At 41.2% G+C, this 19,344-nt stretch overlaps 1 protein-coding gene across 1 annotated transcript in view; it reads left to right on the forward strand.

Annotated features, from left to right (window-relative positions):
• Nucleotides 1–11,406: 11,406 nt before the first annotated feature.
• The window catches only part of LOC111969752 (PAK4-inhibitor INKA2), a 28,556-nt gene continuing 20,618 nt past the window's right edge, over nt 11,407–19,344 (forward strand). The window contains exon 1 of the mRNA XM_023995997.2: nt 11,407–11,863. Within this exon, the coding sequence (XP_023851765.1) occupies nt 11,792–11,863 (72 nt within the window). The 5' untranslated portion in view covers nt 11,407–11,791. The remainder of the gene's footprint in view (nt 11,864–19,344) is intronic.

The following is a 19,344-nucleotide window of genomic DNA, read 5'->3' on the forward strand; positions in this document are numbered from 1 at the left end:
CTAATTACCTAAATAATTTGTCTAACTCTTCCCACCTGCGAACACACACAAGCGACACCCACAACAAACCACACCCCGAAACCAACTCACGTTTGAATTCAGTTATGGCCGCTAGCATTTCTTAATGAACCAAATCTAAAACAAGGCCAAATCAGGAAGTGCAATCGCCCTTTAAAATCAAAGTAACATAAATGACTACTCAGACAAATATTTTATGGGCTAACTATTTTTTTGCTAGAATATTTTATCAGACACACTACAGTACCATTGCTGTTGTTCTACCCAACTCGGTCTCTGTCTCTCCCTTGCTCTCTCACTTTCTCCCATGCTCTCTCTCTATCTCTGTCTCTCTCTTTCTCTCTCTCCCAGAATGTCCTCATTTTTAAGACTTTAGAATAGCAGTTTAGTCGTTGTTTTTTCAGCTCAGTGGAAGACAGTATAATCACCATGGTCCCATGCAACCATGGATGTCATTAGCAAGGTTTCCATCTAATTGGCGACAGAGTTTCATGCGAATATTCAAAAATCTGCATCAAGAAAATATGTGCATTTCCCCACCAGTGGTGTGTTTCCACCAAACGGACTTGTTGCGGATAAAAATCAGGGCGTGATGACCTAGCGAATAAAAATCTGAGGTCCAATGTGTTTCCATGGCATTTTGCACTCTACCGATAGTTTTGTTAGTGCGGGTAGATTAGATTACACGATGAGATTATTATGGATAAGAGCGAGAATATTTTTTGTTGTCAAGCATTGATCATCATGTCACCAGAATAAGACCCTCGATGTTTACTGGAAAGGAGCATCAAGCTCATCACTGTGCACTTTCACCACCCTGTGAAGTTCATCATAAATTCGTAGTGGGAGGACCACACAACATGTCATCGCATGACTCCAAGTTTACTTCGATATGATGGTTATTATATCAATATTTGCGCATAAAAGCGTTTCCACTGACATTTCTCGCACTATTAACTTTACCSACACAAAAAGATCCCACCTTGTCCAGCGTATTTCGTTTTGTCGACATTTGGAAAGTTTACCAACAAATGTTCTGCTTCCATCAGGCCTGTCATGACATTTTATACTTTACTCGCATAAAAAGGTTGGATTGAAACCTGGTTAGTGTCCTACTATGATGTGAACAGGCCTCCTCTACATGTTACGTTAACTGGATTTACCTGGTCAGTCTAGGAAAGTGTTCCTAATGTTTTGTACACTCAGTTTATTTGGAGGGGGAATCTCAACGATGCTCATTTTGTCTCCATGCAGGYTAAGGCCTTGTCACATTTACCATACCCTTTAATAAAGAATGCTGCCTGAATATATATATACTGTAAGCTGACCAGGGTTCAAACTCAAGGGTTCACATTATAGTCTATGGCCTGGAGCATACGGTGCCTTCAGAAAGTATGTATACCCATTGACTTATTCCACATGTTGTTGTGTTACAGACTGAATTCAAAATGAATCAAATAAATAAAACGTCTCACCCATCTACACACAGTCCTCCATAATCACAAAATAATGTATTGAAGATGGAATAGAAAGTAAATAGAAAACAGAAATATCTCATTTACATATGCATTCACACCCCTTGAGTCAATACTTTGTAGATGCACCTTTGGCAGCGATACAGCTGTGAGTCTTTCTGGTTAAGAGCTTTCCAAACCTGGATCGTGCAACATTTGACCATTATTCTAATCAACATTATTCAAGCTCTGTCAAATTRGTTGTTCATCATTGCTAGACAGACATTTTCAAGTCCTGTCATAGATTTTCAAGCAGATTTAARACCTCTTAAGGACGGACCATTTTTTTCAATTTTCGTGGAAAATGACATACCCAAATCTAACTGCCTGTAGCTCAGGACCTGAAGCAAGGATATTAATATTCTTGATACTGTACCATTTGAAAGGAAACACTTTGAAGTTTTTGGAAATGTGAAATGAATGTATGATAATATAACTCATTAGATCTGGTTAAAGATAATACAAAGAAAAAAACATGCAGTTTTTAAATATATATTTTTTGTTCCATCTCTGAAATGCAAAATAAAGGTCACAATGTATTATTCCAGTTTAGGCRCAATTTAGATTTTGGCCACTAGATGGCAGCAGTGTATGTGCAACGTTTTAGACTGATCCAATGAACCATTGCATTCCTGTTCAAAATGTTGTTTCAAGTCTGCCCAAATGTGCCTAATTGGTTTATTGATACATTTTCAAGTTCATAACTGTGCACTCTCCTCAAACAATAGCATGGTATTCTTTCACTGTAATAGCTACTGTAAATCAGGCAGTTCAGTTAGATTAACAACAATTTAAGCTTTCTCCCCATATCAAATATGTATATGTCCTGGGAAATGTTCTTGTTACTTACAACCTCATGCTAATCACATTAGCACACGTTAGACCCCCCCCCCCCCCCCCCCCCYCTCGTTGGGGGGTCACAGATCCCGCTTAAGTCAAAACTGTCACTCCGCCACTCAGGAACATTCACTGTTTTCTTAGTAAGCAAATACAGTGTACATTTGGCTTTGTGTTTGAGGTTATTGCCATGCTTAAAGGTGAATTCATCTCCCAGTGTCTGGTGGAAAGCAGACTGAACAAGGTTTTCCTCTAGGATTTTGCCTGTTTCTTTTTTATCCTGAAAAACTCCAGTCCTTAACAATAACAAGCATACCCATAACATGATGCAGCCACCACTATGCTTGATAATATGGAGTGGTTCCTAGTAATGTGTTGTATTGGATTTGCCCCAAACATAACACTTTGTATTTACGACAAAGTATTTAATACAACACTTTGCAGTATTACTTTAGTGTCTTGTTTGCAAAACAGGATGCATGTTTTGGGAATGTGTGTAGTCTGTACAGACTTCCTTCTTTTCACTCTGTCAATTAGGTTAGTATTGTGGAATAACTGCAATGTTGTTGCTCCATCCTCAGTTTTCTCCTATCACAGCCATTATACTATGTAACTGTGTTAAAGTCACCATTGGTATCATGGTGAAACCCCTAAGTGGATTCCTTCCTCTCCGGCAACTGAGTTAGGAAGGACGCCTGTATCTTTGTAGTGACTGGGTGTATTGATACACCATCCAAAGACGGATTAATAACTTCACCATGCTTAAAGGGATATTCCATGGCTGCTTTTTATTTTTTTACCCATCTACCAATATGTGCCCTTCTTTGCGAGACATTGGAAAACCTCCCTGGTCTTTATGGTTGAATCAGTGTTTGAAATTCACTGCCCGACTGAGGGACCTTACAGATCATTGTATGTGTGGGGGTACAGAGATGAGGTAGTCATTCAAAAATCGTGTTAAACACAGAGTGAGTCCATGSAACTTATTATGTGACTTGTTAAGCACATTTTTACTGCTGAACTTTAGGCTTGCATAACAAAGAGGTTGAATACTTATTGACTCAAAACATTTCAGCTTTTCATTTTTTATTAATTTGTAAATATTTCAAAACAATTATTCCACTTTGACATTATGGGGTATTGTAATTAATTGCAATTCATCTGATCACTCTTCATAACATTCTGGAGTATATGCAAATTGCCATCATACAAACTGAGGCAGTAGACTTTGTGAAAATTAATATTTGTGTCATTCTCAAAACTTTTGGCCACAACTGTACTGTATGGCCTGGACTAGGGCCTGGAGTTTTTCTCTTCCCCCTAGTAATGTGAGTTGAACAGTAGGCCTATTACTCATTCTCTCTACTGTTTCACGCTTAGCGACGTCATTAGAAAAGGCTAACTTCTACAGTAAACACTGATGTGGTCTTATTACTGTGTTATGTYGGAAGGTTAATGGACGCAATTATCCATTTGAGAAGTAATAGAAAAGGTCACTTGTCAAWAAGTATTGTAGTTTGTTTCTTACCTTTCGCCTCCTTAGGTTTGGTTCTTTTTTAATTGGGCTTTTCTGTCTGCTCCGTATTCTCTGTCCGATGATGTTTATCATGTGACTTTGTGTTGTGTCTTACTGACTATAAACTAGTGTCAGATAAAGATTTACATCTGCCACCCAAACCTGGCTTGTGTCATAATGACTAAACTAGTGTCGTGTCTTTGGCGTCATTAAAAGTGAAGACTGTTATTTTAGAAAATCAATTCTCTGTAATTATTATTACGTGATTAAACTAATCATGTAAATGTAATTTACTAGGATGTCAGGGCACCACGGAAAATCTTYGAATTACAAAGTTATAATTTTCTGAATATAACTCTATATATCAATTAGTCTTCTATTAATGAATTATTCTTTACCTCACGTCGGTCTCATTCCAAACGTCGTAAATTGTTGGTTATCTGCACGAACCCAGCCTTTACTATGAATCATCCATACACCAATTGGCTTAATCATTTATTTACTAACTAACTAAATAATCACAGAAATGCATAAACAAACAAACAGTAGATATATGTCACTAAGAGGGATAGGGAAGATTCCCTAGTGGGCTAAGCCGATATGACGGCTTGTTGGACAAAGGGAAGTGGGTGTGGACTGAGCAAGAGCTGGAATGACAAAAGGGGTCACTACCCACAGTTGATAATTATATTAATTGAAATGCTAATCCTTTGCACATGAAGGCTCACTCATTCGGGAATAATTGCAATCAATACATATATTTGTGTCGTGATCTTTTCTGTTGGAATCCGGTCCGTTTGCTGGAGAGTCAGTTCATCCGCGTCTCTTTCTCTCTCTTTCTGTTTCCCTGAAGATCAAAGTATTTCATGGTTAGAACGGATACTTCAGAGTACCATTCAAAAATGATCCCATAGAATAGATGTTTCGGCGGTTGTTGGTATTCGCATCCCAGGTTGACATCATTTCTAGCTGCAGACTAGTAATTAGTATCTAAGATTTGCTCTTATTCTGTAGGGATCGATAGTCTCGGAGTTTAACCATTTCCAGCCGTGTAGCCAATGCTCTACGTGGTATGGTTAGGAATTCAACAACTATTCACAATCACAGCTCAYGCTGTGGGTTTGCTTAGTCTAAACTCAAACCTGTGCCCCCTCAGTTTACACCGATGTACATGTGGTCTCAAGAGGATTTCCTGAGGAGGGAGTTTTATTCGTAACAGCAGAAAAGGCGGTTCTATGACGCCTGATTATGTTTGTGCTCACGGGGGCGGGCCAATGACTTAGTTAAACTTGAAAGGGAATACAATTCTCTCACATTAAAGGTTTAACATCACATTACATAATTTCATAAATCATTTCACAAAATCTTTACTTATTAATTTTATACAAGAATTCGATGCAAACCCCATAATTGAGAAATGTACACATTCAGAGATATAGTTATGTGTGTTTCCTGTCCTCTCTGAGGTCACCAAATGAAACACACTCATCATACCCGTCCCTTAAGTGTCCACGGGCCATTCCCACCTCACAAGTTGGCATTTTGTTTCATTTTCCAATTTTGGGGATTTTGGAGTTCGGCCACGTGAAATCCTTTGTTCTCTCTGTGTCTTTCACTCTGCATGACCAGGGGGAGAACGTCTCCACCAGGAATTTATGGCCTGAGATAACAGAACCTGGGTGTAGGAGAGAGTGAGAGAAAGAGGGGGAAGCCACGATCTACACCCAGAAAGGGCCACATCATGACACTAGTGTCAGATAAAGATTTACATCTGCCAGCCAAACCTGGCTTGTGAGCTTTCTTTTGCTCAAACTAGTGTTGCTTTATAGCCCTAATAAAACATGGCAGATTGGTCCTACTGCTGTTCAAATGTAAAACAAAATGTATTTTGAATTTAGCCGTGCACATCAACAACCGTCGTTTTATAGAATAACACAAGAAAGATATGCGCCCCACTATCACATCCGCTGCTGTAGGCCTACACATAATTTGCGCCTACCAACACGCACAGATCAGCTCCACAGTATGAGCAAATCTATAAAAGATTCGTACACTTTGCAAGAATGTGTGAGACACAATAAACTGCTTCCACTAGTTCAGTTTTGGTTAGATTCAACAGGCCTTCAGGTGCTAGTGGCAGGGGTAACGGAGGTACAGGTGCTTGTTGTGATGTCACCCTCATGATCCTGGTGCTAAGCCCTGGCGGTTCTCGATCTTGTTGGTCAGCAGGTGGTGTGGGGGATGGGTGGGTATTAGATTTGCTTCTAGGCTCCTAAACTTTGGTGATTGAGCCTACAGGCTGGTCGGTGAGCTTGGCATCCCTCTCGACATGGTGGTTTTTGCTCTTGGCGGTGCCCAGCCATGTTCAGATATCTATGCTGATCAAAGCTTAGCCAACTATCTATAATTATTCAGCACGCCGCTACCAAAACGTAACAATGCTAGTAGCTACTAGGTAGCCTATAGCTGTAGCTGTCTGCAAAAGTGAACTTTCCCCCTCTCTAACCAGGTTTCCATCCAAACATTTCATGCGGATGAATTACCTGACTCATGAAAAAGGTCTGGGCTGATGGAAACAGGAAAGGCCGTTACAATTTATAAATGCCAACAGACAATTTGTTCATTCAACATATATGGTATCTTTTTGTGTCGATAAAATGTATCATGCGAGAAATGGCGTGTAAACTTTTTTTAATGCGCACATATTGACATAATAACCGTCATATCGAAGTAAACTTGGAGGCACCCGATGATATGTTGTGTGGTTCTCCCACTACTTTTAAATGTTTTACTTTTCTTTAAACAGGGGGGGGTCACCATTGAGGCCAGGGTCTCATTCTCAATGGAGCGCTGTGAACATGAACACACAATTCAATACAACATAAAGCAACATAACAACAACACAATACAATAAATACCCGCAAGATTCATCAAAACAAACAACTATCACATATGATCTCCCTCAAAATGTATCTAAACTGTCCAATGGAGACCAGCTAGTCTAGCTTCCAGGTGGCCCGAAGGTTATTCTCTGAGCTGGGGGCATAAAAACTAAAAGCATTTTTTCCCCAGCTCAGTGGAGACCCACCGGACCCCCAGAATAAGTCAGTCCAGAGAGCGGGACTGAACATTGCTGGATCTGCAATTAATAAGTGAGCTGAGGTAGTGGAGGAGTCTCAGAAGAACCACTTTATATACAAAAAGTAGCCAATGATGGGCCCTTCAGGTAGTCAGAGATTCCCAACCAACAGAACTATACAATGTCGGGAAAAAATTTACGGGCCTGATGGGAACAGAATTTTTTTCGGTAAACTTTGCAAATGTCGACAAAACAAAATACGTTAGACAAAGTGGGAACATTTTGTGTTGGTAAAAATGAATGATGCGAGAAATGTTGATGGAAATGCTTTTATGAGCAAATATTGATATAATAACCATCATATCAAAGTAAACTTGGAGTCACGTGATGACATGGTGTGTGGTCCTCCTACTATGACTCGTCAGGGACGCATACAGTTTATTAGGTAACAGAATAAATAAATGAGGATGAAATTCACAGGATGGTGAAAGTGCACGGTGATGAGCGTGATGCTCATTTCCAATAAATATATTTTTCTGGTGTAATGATGACCGATGCTTGGCTAAATGCACTGTGTTTGCGAACTGTTGGCTAGAGCACACGTGCCAAGACTAGTAGGTACCTTTGCTATAATATAACACAACAGTTTTTGTGACAAAAACCATCAGTAGTGTTGAAAATGAGCTGGAAACCCATTTAACTTGTATTTTTCATTCGGTACATGGAAATTAAACCGCAAAAGTTGTTTCTATATGCACTATGTCATCACGCACAGACCTTCATTCACAATAAATCAGTTTGATGGAAACACTTCTCTAGTGGGTAAATGTGGATATTGTTTTTTGCAGATTTTAGGATATTTGCATGAAAAACTGTTGCAAATTGGATGGAATCCTAGTTTGTGTGAGAGAGAAAAAAACACCTTGGGACCCAATGAGCTTCCTAAACAAGGTAATGAAAGCGATGTCTTATGACATTGCATGGCTAGGTGCCCAATCAACAGTGGTGGAAAAAGTACCCAATTGCCATACTTGAGTAAAAGTAAAGACACATTAATATAAAATTAGTCAAGTAAAGTGAAAGTCACCCAGTAAAATACTACTTGAGTAAAAGTCTAAAATAATTTGGTTTTAAATATACTTAAGTATCAAAAGTAAATGAAATTGCTAAAATATACTTAGGTATCAATAGTAAAAGTACAAATCATTTAAAAGTACGAATCATTGAACTATTTTCTTGTTTTTTTATGTATGGATAGTCAGGGTCACAGTCCAACACTCAGACATAATTTACAAACAAAGCATTTGTGTTTAGTGAGTCCGACAGATCAGAGGAATTAGGCATAACCACGGATGTTCTCATGATAAGTGTGTGAATTAGAACATGTTCTGTCCTGCTAAGCATTCAAAATGTAACAAGTACTATTGGGTGTCAGGTAAAATGTATGGAGTAAAAAGTACATTATTTTCTTCAGGAATGTAGTGAAGTAAAAGTAAAAGTTGTCAAAATTATAAATAGTAAAGTAAAGTACAGATTCCCCCAAAAACTATTTTTGTAGTACTTTAAAGTATTTTTACTTAAGTACTTTACACCACTGCCAATCAGAATGCATTTTGGGATTTTAACTACTAAATATTATATGATTACGTCCCCCCCCTCCTCAGATAATGATCACACACGGCATATAGCCTCTACTGGCAGGCCCAGCAGCGCTACATTGGCAAAACCAGGCAAGGTAATTCCTATACCATTTGTTAAGTTTATGGGGGCACAAATTCCATCTGGGGGTTCCATGCTCGGCTTTGCCACCCGCAGAACCGGCCATGCAGTCATTGCATATCTCCAACTCTATGTGGTCAGATTGTGGCTAACTTGACAGTGTGACCACACAACTACTGAGCAGTTTGTTAAGTATATAAGAGAGAAAACTGAAGAGATGATGAAAACCACAAATTCAGAGGCAATGATTATAAATTATTACTTGTGGAGAGACATGTGAAGATATTTCGAATGTGTTTTTCCAATTTGTGGTTTAAATGATTCATTTCATGGTTGAAATGGTTAGAATTCTCGTTTAATGTAAAATAGTGTTATCAATCTCAAACTGTGTTATTCCAATTATAGCCACAAGGGGTCAGGCTTGTCTTCAACCATTGAGCCAACGTTCCTACATTTTAGAAAGTGGCTTGTGGAGATCATATTCATTTCAAAACAAGGTAACATCTGATCAGTCCCTATCAATTCGCTTAATCCCTTAATGCCAGGAACAGTCAATGATGACGAGGAGAAACTGTGCAAGACAATGTGGCTCAGTTGGTAGAGCATGGTGCTTGCAACGCCAGGGTTGTGGGTTCATTCCCCACGGGGGGACCAGGATGAATATGTATGAACTTTCCAATTTGTAAGTCGCTCTGGATAAGAGCGTCTGCTAAATGACTTAAATGTAAATGTAAATGATGGCGCATTGGGCCAATTTAGCTCAAACTGGGTGACTATGCACTCCAACATAAACTGATGACAATCTGGCTCCTGGTTCTAGCTCACACAACAGTTCAGCACAGAGCACATCAATTGAAAAAGACTCAGAGGCTACTACTGCAATGCGTCATAAATGAATGCTAACTAAGCAACGTTCTGATATCTGGGCACTAACTGTTGACTAAGTGTGACCCTCAACTCGCCAAACGGGGAGTGGCTGATGCAGTGACCCATTTTAATACCAGAAAGAAGAGTACATGGAGCTGGGTTTGAAGCAGGTGGTTGGCAAGAAACTGAAGACAAGATGCACTTCCTATTACTAAACTCAATTAACGCTATATAAAAGCATGTTCTTTGGCTTTGCAGTGGGATAATGTGTGCAGATCAGTTGTTGCTGCTGAATTTGTCTGCAGTAGTGTGTGCTGTGTGGTCTGGCACTGGATAAGTTTCCACAGTCCTGCGGACAGCTGGGGGGAAGTGGGGACATGCAGGAGGGCAGCTGCAGGTCAGGGTCATGCATGAGTTCACATTCTTCATTAAAAGAAAGTCACGTTGTAACATATTTAACATACATCTCATTACACTACGCTGCTGGGCAAGAAACTCTGCATAAAGACATGAACCCAACAAGGGTAACAGAGCTTCTCTTTGCACATGAATGAATGCAAACATATTTGCATAATACTGTAATAACAACAGTGGGAAATCAAGCTGTCTAATAAAAAGAGACAGCGTGTTGAAGGCAGCCTCTCTTCTTCTCCCTAAAGTACACCGATGTTTCAGATGATTTATTCATACAACCAGACCCACTTCCTTGCTTTTGGAATTGAAGTCAGAGCTACCTCCTCCTCTCTCATCCATCTGGGAAAGCCCAACATGTGGCAGATACAAGACGATAATAGTACTAATTTAGATGGAATCAGGTCATACACAAGGAGCTCTGGAGCTGCGAATCCAAGTTCCATTTCTGAAGTCTGGTCCAAGTGTCTCAATTGAGCAAGAGAGGGATATTTACAGGATCAACCCCTTCATTCCTCCAATGAGTATTGTATCCAGGTCACACAACAAAGGACTGTCACTCAGGTGCTTCCTTGCTGACTGTGAGGGTGACAATACTTTGCCCTCCTGAGATAACCGACAGTATGTGCTGCTCATTTTAGCAGACACTTTGTAGTTCTAGTCATTTAGCAGAGCAATTAGGGTTAAGCGCCTTGCTCAAGGGCACATTAACATATTTTACACCTAGTCAGCCTGGGGATTCGAACCAACAACTTTTTGGTTACTGGCCCAATGCCACTACCTACCTACCTACCTACCTTTTGCAGTGCAAAAAATGACTAGGAAATGTTGTGTGTATGACTTGAGTGGCAGGACACCAGCATTCGTCATGTGAATTATGCATTTTGGGTTTATTTTTCTGAAGAATACCAATTCAATGCATAACCCAACTTGCCTTTCAACCAATCATCGTCTGTGGATCGAAAGTGGAGGCTTTGACTTGTACACATTTTTGGTCCAGTGTTACATCCCATCCTTCGAGAATATGTACAATTCAGTGGAGGCTGCTGATGGGAGGACGGCTCATAATAATGGCTGGAATGGAGTAAATGGTATGGTATCTAAGAAGCCTTTTCCATGTGGTCCAGCCATTATTATGAGCTGTCCTCCCCTCAGCAGCCTCCACTGGTACAATTCCATTACAATTACAATGTCAAATCCATTCCATTTCAATCATTTCAAACGAGCAGGTGTCTACACACCAGTGCAATTGCTACTTCGTTCAAATGTGTATTTTCTCTAGTCTAAAACACTGTCAACGCCTAACTACTTTATATTTCAAATGAAATGTAGATTGATTTATTTTAATACCACATGGCCATAACTCATAAAGTCCATTGCAAATATATTCCCTTTTTTTTCATTACAGCTATAACGTCAGCACAGTGCCAAAGAAAAATAAACATCGCAATCTCATTGGAGGAAATTGAGTGGTCAACGTAAGCGCTCCCCATGAATGAGAAGATGAATAGGTTACAACGCAGGGGATGACAAGTCAGAGATATCGACAGGCAATCGTGCAAACCTAAATAATCTTTAGGACTAAACAATCAATCATATTTGGAGTAAATATACCCAACACAGAGCGACAGATTCGAGAGTTTGTGCTTTTGGAATCCACATCCAAAACTAGACGAGCGCGCGCATTCCAGAACAATATTGGCGTTTTTGCTTGTTCCATCATCATGACGCTGAAAATTGAATAGCTTAGACTGTGTGACTTTTGTGATAGGCATGCTTGAAATAATGAGCAAGTATTTTATTTGACAAAGCCTACTTACGTTTACAAAAATGGAACGACAGCTTTACATGTCAGAGCGCAAAAATATGGATACTTGCTTGAGACGTCTGAAGCAGGAACTGGTATGTCATCTTATTTGAGTTTTCTGATTATACAATGTTTGTTTTCTGTTTCTACTTCAACTATTGTTCTGAAATCCAATTTTAGTATATGCATTTAGTTGTAGCGTGTTTTGGACATTTTAAATGCAACTGGGTCACAAAATAAGTAAACAACTACAAAAATATAAATTATAATATTTAGTTATTCATATTTAGTTGTTATACAGCTGAGGTTGCATAATACGGCATAGTTCCATTGACTCCGTTTGTAAATAACTCCAGCAAATGAAATGCTCAGTTCGAACATTCGATCCTATGATTCTTGCAGACCGTTGTTCATGCGTCTGGGATGGACGGGATGAAATGGTACAGTCTAATGAATGGTCAAGCAGTTTCCTGCGCTCCTTTCTTTCCATGAGATGCTCAATGTTCTATGAAGACTATTTCCAAAACGCTATGGCCAACAATTATTTTGCAATAGTGTTTTTTCATCAGACATGATTGCTTATGGGTACTTTCATGTGTATGTAAAAATGACTGTTCTCAGATTTTTAATTCATAGATTTTAGATGTGTATGAAAWRWWWWTTCTGTGCAAAATGCTATATATCCATTGTTTAGCTGGAATGGAATGTTTGTATCCTATATATTTGACTGTGATATGTGCTTGTCTCAAGCTATCTTAAGATGAATGCCCTTACTGTAAGTCGCTCTGGATAACAGCATCTGCTAAATGACCACAATGTCAAAGGTAAATGTTTTACATACAGATCTCATATTACTCTATTTCATAAAACATTTTTTAAACATTGATGTCACAAATGTAGCATTTGTACAGTTCTTTGTTACATTTGACTGTGTAAAACCAAGCAGTACTACTTATTTATCTGAGAGTGATGTGGATATATAGCATTTAGCAAGAAACATTATTATTTGTCTCTCTGAAATGAAACCATCAAGTGATAGATTTTAAACAAATACATGTTGAACAACCCCATGTCATGATTAGATATCGAAAAAGCACACCAATCTTTCATAATTTCTTTAAACAATAAAAGTCCATTTATCAACATTTCTGAAAACGGAAATATAGTGTTTTGGAATTAAACTTCAGATATTCAACTGCTGCCTATATTAATGGTGCAATATGCAGAAAATGCTCAGCCATTACCTGGTTGCAAAGATTCTAACAGTTTGCCGAATTTCAATTTATGTGACAAAGCAAGTGTAGAGAATCATTGTACCATCTAAACCGCTGTGAAATATCATTTCAATAATCAAAAATATTGTATTTTCAGCTGTTTGAAGCTGGTGTACAAAACCGAAAGTAAAAGACATAAAAACAAAATTTAACTAAAGGGAAGCATAGAAATAGCGCACATAGAACAGATCTACCGCTTCTTATACTTGCTTTCAATGAGACTGACAGAATCTATAAATCACATTGCTATGTGAATTTGGAGGGGTCGCCTAAAATGTTACAGATTGTAGGTTTAATATTGCTTTATTAATATTCCTAACTTTCAAACACAGAGGCATGTGTAGGCTATACACTCCCTTGACTGTGATGGATTTTGAAGACAGTCTTCTGAAATAGATAGGCTATTGCTGTAAATCGATTCTGTTTTCATAGGGCCGTTGTTAGGGGACTCTGTGATTAAAGATACCCAGGGAAAAAAACGGTATTCTCAGTTTGAAGTGTACGATCCACATTCTGGGTTCTCACTGATCATGTTCCAAATCTTTTGGAAGATGCACACACAGCATTTTCAAAGCTGCATTAACTGGCACAACTCCTATTGGAACGCTCTTCAAACGGGTAGAATGTTCTTTAACCCACATGCCCAGGGCAAGGCATGCACGGTCTGTAACATGACACTTCTGTGGCTTCTGGGTTGTTTGCACTGAATTAGCTCCACGTCTGTCAACTGGCCTGGCACTCTGATCACAACAGGAGGGAGCCATGGTATGGCGTGTTGTGTGAAGTGATGGTTGCCATATCACAGTTTGCAAACCCAAAAGAAGAGGGAGTCTGTCATCCCTGTGATGAAGCAGAAACAGAGAGCAGATGCAAGTTTTGTTTTTTTTACTCTCCCTGAGTCTGTCCACTCCTGTACCATGCAGAGCACAATCTGTTGGAGTGTCTTGTACCCCTAAGGTGTTGCCGATGCCAAAGTTCCCACATGTCTGTCTGTGTCTGCCTACGCTGGTTCCCCTGAACCCCCATTTACCATTATACCAGTGCAGAGAACAAGCAAGGGGGGTGTGAATAAGGGCAATAGAATAAAAAATAATAGAATAGAAACTAATGGAATAGAATAAGGACTGTAGCTTAGCCTAATTACCTAAGTCTAATCATCTTATTGTGGATGTTATATATATCATGCTATGGACTGTTTAATCATCAGCGTTCAACACCATAGTGCCCACAAAGCTCATCACTAAGCTAAGGACCCTGGGACTAAACACCTCCCTCTGCAACTGGATCCTGGACTTCCTGACGGGCCGCCCCCAGGTGGTAAGGGTAGGCAACAACACGCCTGCCATGCTGATCCTCAACACTGGGGCTCCTCAGGGGTGTGTGCTTAGTCCTCTCCTGTACTCCCTGTTCTCCCACGACTGAGTGGCCAAACACAACTCCAACACCATCATTAAGTTTGCTGACGACACAACAGTGGTAGACCTGATCACCGACAACGATGTGACAGCCTATAGGGAGGAGGTCAGAGACAAAAATGTGAGCAAGACAAAAGAGCTAATCGTGGACTACAGGAAAACATCGAAAACATTAACATCGACATGGCTGTAGTGGAGCGGGTCGAGAGTTTCAAGTTCACATCACAAACGAACTACCATAGTCCAAACTCACCAAGACAGTCGTGAAGAGGGCATGACAACACCTTTTCCCTCTCAGGAGATTGAAGATTTGGCATGGGTCCCCAGATCCTCAAAAAGTTCTACAACTGAACCATCGAGAGCATCCTGACTGGTTGCATCACTGCCTGGTATGGCAACTGCTCGGCATCTGACCGTAAGGCGCTACAGAGGGTAGTGCGTAGAGCCCAGTACATCACTGGGGTCACGCTTCCTGCCATCCAGGACCTATATACTAGGCAGTGTCAGAGGAAAGCCCCAAAAATGGTCAGATACTCCAGTCACCTAAGTCATAGACTGTTCTCTCTGCTACCGCACGGCAAGCGGTACCGGTGCGCCAAGTCTAGGACCAAAATGGAGCCTCAACAGCTTTTACCCACAAGCCATAAGACTGCTGAACAATGAATCAAATGGCCACCTGGACTATTTACATTGACCCCCCCCCCCCCACACACATTTATTTTTACGCTGCTGCTACTCGCTGTTTATTATCTATGCATAGTCACTTTACCCCTACCAACATGTACAAATTACCTCGACTAACCTGTACCCCCGCACATTGACTCGGGACCGGTACCCCCTGTATATAGCCTCGTTATTGTATTGTGTTACTTTTCATTAATTTTTACTTTTGTTTATTTAGTAAATATTTTAGTAACTTTTTTAAACTGCATTGTTGGTTAAGAGCTTGTAAGCATTTCACGGTAAGGTCTACCTACACCTGTTGTATTGGGCGCATGTGACAAATTAAGTTTGATTTGATTTGATTTCATATGAAAGTCCTGTATGCCAAAACAAATTCTTGGGTGTATAACAAAGCAACATTGCTAAGCACAACGGCGATGACACATCATGTGTCATACAAAGATTCGGTCCTTTTCAAGGCAACTAATGTTCCCCCGAGTACCTCCTGAACATCTGCATGGTGATGTAACTTCAGTGCGTAAAAGGATACCAAAGCTTTTGACATCGATACCAACACTAATTTCACTTTTATGGTTCTTCTTTATCTTTAATTCGCCTCAAGACATTTCAAACATAACCATCTGTCAGTTTGGAATGCTATTCTAGGGAGGGTGTGCGTGAGAAGGTGGAACTTCTGAGAGAAAAACTATGCCAGTACCGTTACGTCCTGAGGTGGTGAACCAAGCTTCTGTGCTCACGGAGACTCTCCTCGTTCCTTGTTACCTTCAGGGCGTAGGGGTAGTAGTGGTACGGAGCAGTGGTCTCAGTTAGTTTGTTTGGAGCATCTCTTGTGGTTCCATTCTCCAGCCGGCCCTTCCTTCCCCTTGGCTAAAATTGTCCAGGGTCACATTGGCAGGTGGTTTGCGTGATGCGATCATTGAGATCGGATGAAAGTGATTCACAGTGAAAATAAATGATCCAACCCGAAAATATAAGCAAGTTGCTCAAGACCTACCTAATGAATGTCATGGTAGTAGGTAAGTCATTACATTTATCTTGAGCGTTTGCAGTACAATGATCTAGTAAAGTGTTCTATTTTTATTGTTATGAATTTCGGTGAGCACTTGCACAGCATCTACAGACTTCTGTTCCAGTCTCTCATCTGCTGTCGATCATTAGGTCTCTAGATTTGACTACCAACTGACTTCAAAAATGATCTTCCAAAGATGTCGCTAATGTCCTCTATGGCTTAAGCAACCCACTGCTCCCTTCCAGCTTTATCATTTAAGGCAGAAACAGGGTCTGCGAGGCCAGGAAACTGCCCACTAGACCACCTCCCAGTGTTAAAGGCCCCAAGAGGCTTGGCCTGGCTCAACCCACCTCTGGTCTATGGGCAGCGTAGAGCCCTGGCTCACCCCACCTCTGGTCTATGGGCAGCGTAGAGCCTTGAGCCAGGCCAAGCTCTTGGGGCCTTTAACACTGGGAGGTGGTCTAGTGGCAGTTTCCTGGCCTCGCAGACCCTGTTTCTGCCTTAAATGATAAAGCTGGAAGGGAGCAGTGGGTTGCTTAAGCTTAGAGGACATTAGCGCATCTTTGAAGATATTTTTGAAGTCAGTTGGTAGTCAAATCTAGAGACCTAATGATCGACAGCAGATGAGAGACTGGAACAGAAGTCTGTAGATGCTGTGCAAGTGCTCACCGAAATTCATAACAATAAAAATAGAACACTTTACTAGATCATTGTACTGCAAACGCTCAAGATAAATGTAATGACTTACCTACTCCATGACATTCATTAGGTAGGTCTTGAGCAACTTGCTTATATTTCGGTTGGATCTATTTCACATGTGAACACTTTCATCCGATCACTGTCGTCATCATATGCTCCGCAAACCACCTGCCTAGTTGACCCTGGACAATTTTAGCCAAGGGGAAGGAAGGGCCGGCTGGAGAATGGAACCACAAGAGATGCTCCAAACAAAACTACTGACACATGCTCCGTACCACTACTACCCCTAATAGCAACACCGGCGGTAAGCCGCGCTGATAAGGGTAACAAGAGCAAATCTGAAAGGTGAGCATGTGACCACAGCTCGTAGCCCAAGAGAGCTTGGATTACCACCCCACCATCAGGAGCGGTAACACTGGGTACTGGCATATGATTTTATATATATCATGTCTCGAAGTCTAATTGTGTCCTCGCATCCATTGCACTCACTGAACCAACTGGCTCCCGTTAGATATAAGAGGCATATTCTCTAAAAGACCAGCACTGTTATGGTTTTGTAAGAATGTCTCCTCGAGGTCGAAGTTAAGGTAGTAAAGGAGAGTATAGCATATTATTAAAGTGAAATACCTAGTAATAGGGTAGTGTGGGGGTGGTCAAGAGAACGACGGCTGTATGGTATACTGCTTGACTTTGTAAGCGCAAGGGACGCTAAGAAGAGAGTAGTAACACTCTACTCGTGAGGACGCAGGGAATGATTGCAGAGGAGAGTTATTTTCGACGCACGGTGGGAGAAAGATGATGGGGTATGGAGCACGTGTTTGAGAAAAGGACCGAAGTACGCGTCTTGTTATGAAGAGTCTGTAGATGTGATCTCGCCGTAGATGGGCTCTGTAGACGAAGGAGTGGGCTTCCGATATATGAAGGACAAGGAGGAATGTGAGTAGTGTTGGTCTCATAGCAGGAAGGTAGTACAGTGTCAATGTTGTGAATGAGAGGTCGGGAAAAGAGAAGGCACTCGTAGATGATGGATGTCAAGACATGTGCGCCAGTCTCGACTGCTCAAACGCGAACCAACCAGTCGGTAGGAGGAGGAGAGGGAAGAAAGGAGAGACGAGAGATTGTGGGCAGGACGGAGGGGAAGAGGTGAGGACAATTTGAGATGTGTGATGTTGCTGATAGGTGACTCAGTTCAGAGAAAGAAGGTGCCGTAAGATAGTAGGCTCTGTGAAGCAAGAGTCATGTGGGATGGTCATCAAAGTATATGGAGAGCAAGCATGTGTGCGAAAGGAGAGCGACCACTTCGAGGAGACGAGGTAGGAGAGCAACCAGTCATTTGTTGGGATCGAAGTGGGAAACGCAAGAGAAGTCGCTGTGAGAGGAGAGGCCAGTTGAGACGGCTTTCTAGAAGGGAGACGGACATGAATGTGGTTCCCCGAAGTGATCTGAGAGAGTCCGCTGTATAGGCATAGAAGTGCGCAGCATGGTGATGAGAGGTAAGAGGACCCTAGTTCATTGGAGCGGTAAGAAGGAGTGGAGAGAGCAGAGAGCTTTTGAGCAAGTACGCGAGTGAAAACGCGAGAGCACCTATATTTCACTTTGTAGGGGGGGGATGGGGTGTCGCTGGTGTAGGGTCTGGTGGTGTGTAATGGTGCGGAGGAGAGGTCAAAGATAACGCGATGGTGTTAAACTGCTGCCAGTTTGAGGATATGATATTGCCCAGGTGCCATGTAGTCACAGATTTAGAAGTGTGTGGTGGTGTCGTAGATAGCGAGAGAGCCGTAGTTGCCGGATGTAACGAGGGGTGGAGACCTCTCCTCGCACGAGACAATAGACACATTGTCTAGAGTCACAACCGGTTACGAACACACTCCTCGTACGCAGTGCGGTCAGAGTACTCACAACCTTTAAATGTTGCACTCACCAGCGAGAATCTCCTCGTTCACCACACATCACGTCTACCACACAAACACCACATTCCAGAGCGCAGCGCTAGGGTAGCAATAAGATGGTCAAAGGAGCAAGCTGCGATCTACACAGTATCACACGTAATCTAGCATCTTGCGACGTCATTCATTCTCTTGTGTTCCATGATCTCACATGTTAGTTCATTTGCGGGTCTCCCCTTTCAATTCACGATGCGACTTGGCATACACAAGAATATTGATGTCCATGAAGAGGGTCTAGTCGACTCTCTAGAGGCAGGGACTAGGGTCAGTTGTTTGTTCAGTCGCCATTGAGTCGCGATCATTCGAAGGGATCGGATAATGAAAGTGATCACTACACACACATCACCAAAATAAATAGATCCACTAATGCGAACAAATAATCTACACACAAGGCACAAAGTGGGCAGCAGACTACTGAAGTGTAGATGTGCTGGTCATGGGTATGTATGCATATAAGGACATTGTCTGTGCGATTTGCTCATTGACTGTTTGGATGCGTCCCTATTGTCACAGAGGTACTTCAAATGGGAGAAACCGTAGGTGTAAAAA

This window comes from Salvelinus sp. IW2-2015, linkage group LG11 (assembly GCF_002910315.2).
Source record: "Salvelinus sp. IW2-2015 linkage group LG11, ASM291031v2, whole genome shotgun sequence".
In the NCBI taxonomy this organism is placed as follows: Eukaryota; Metazoa; Chordata; class Actinopteri; order Salmoniformes; family Salmonidae; genus Salvelinus; species Salvelinus sp. IW2-2015.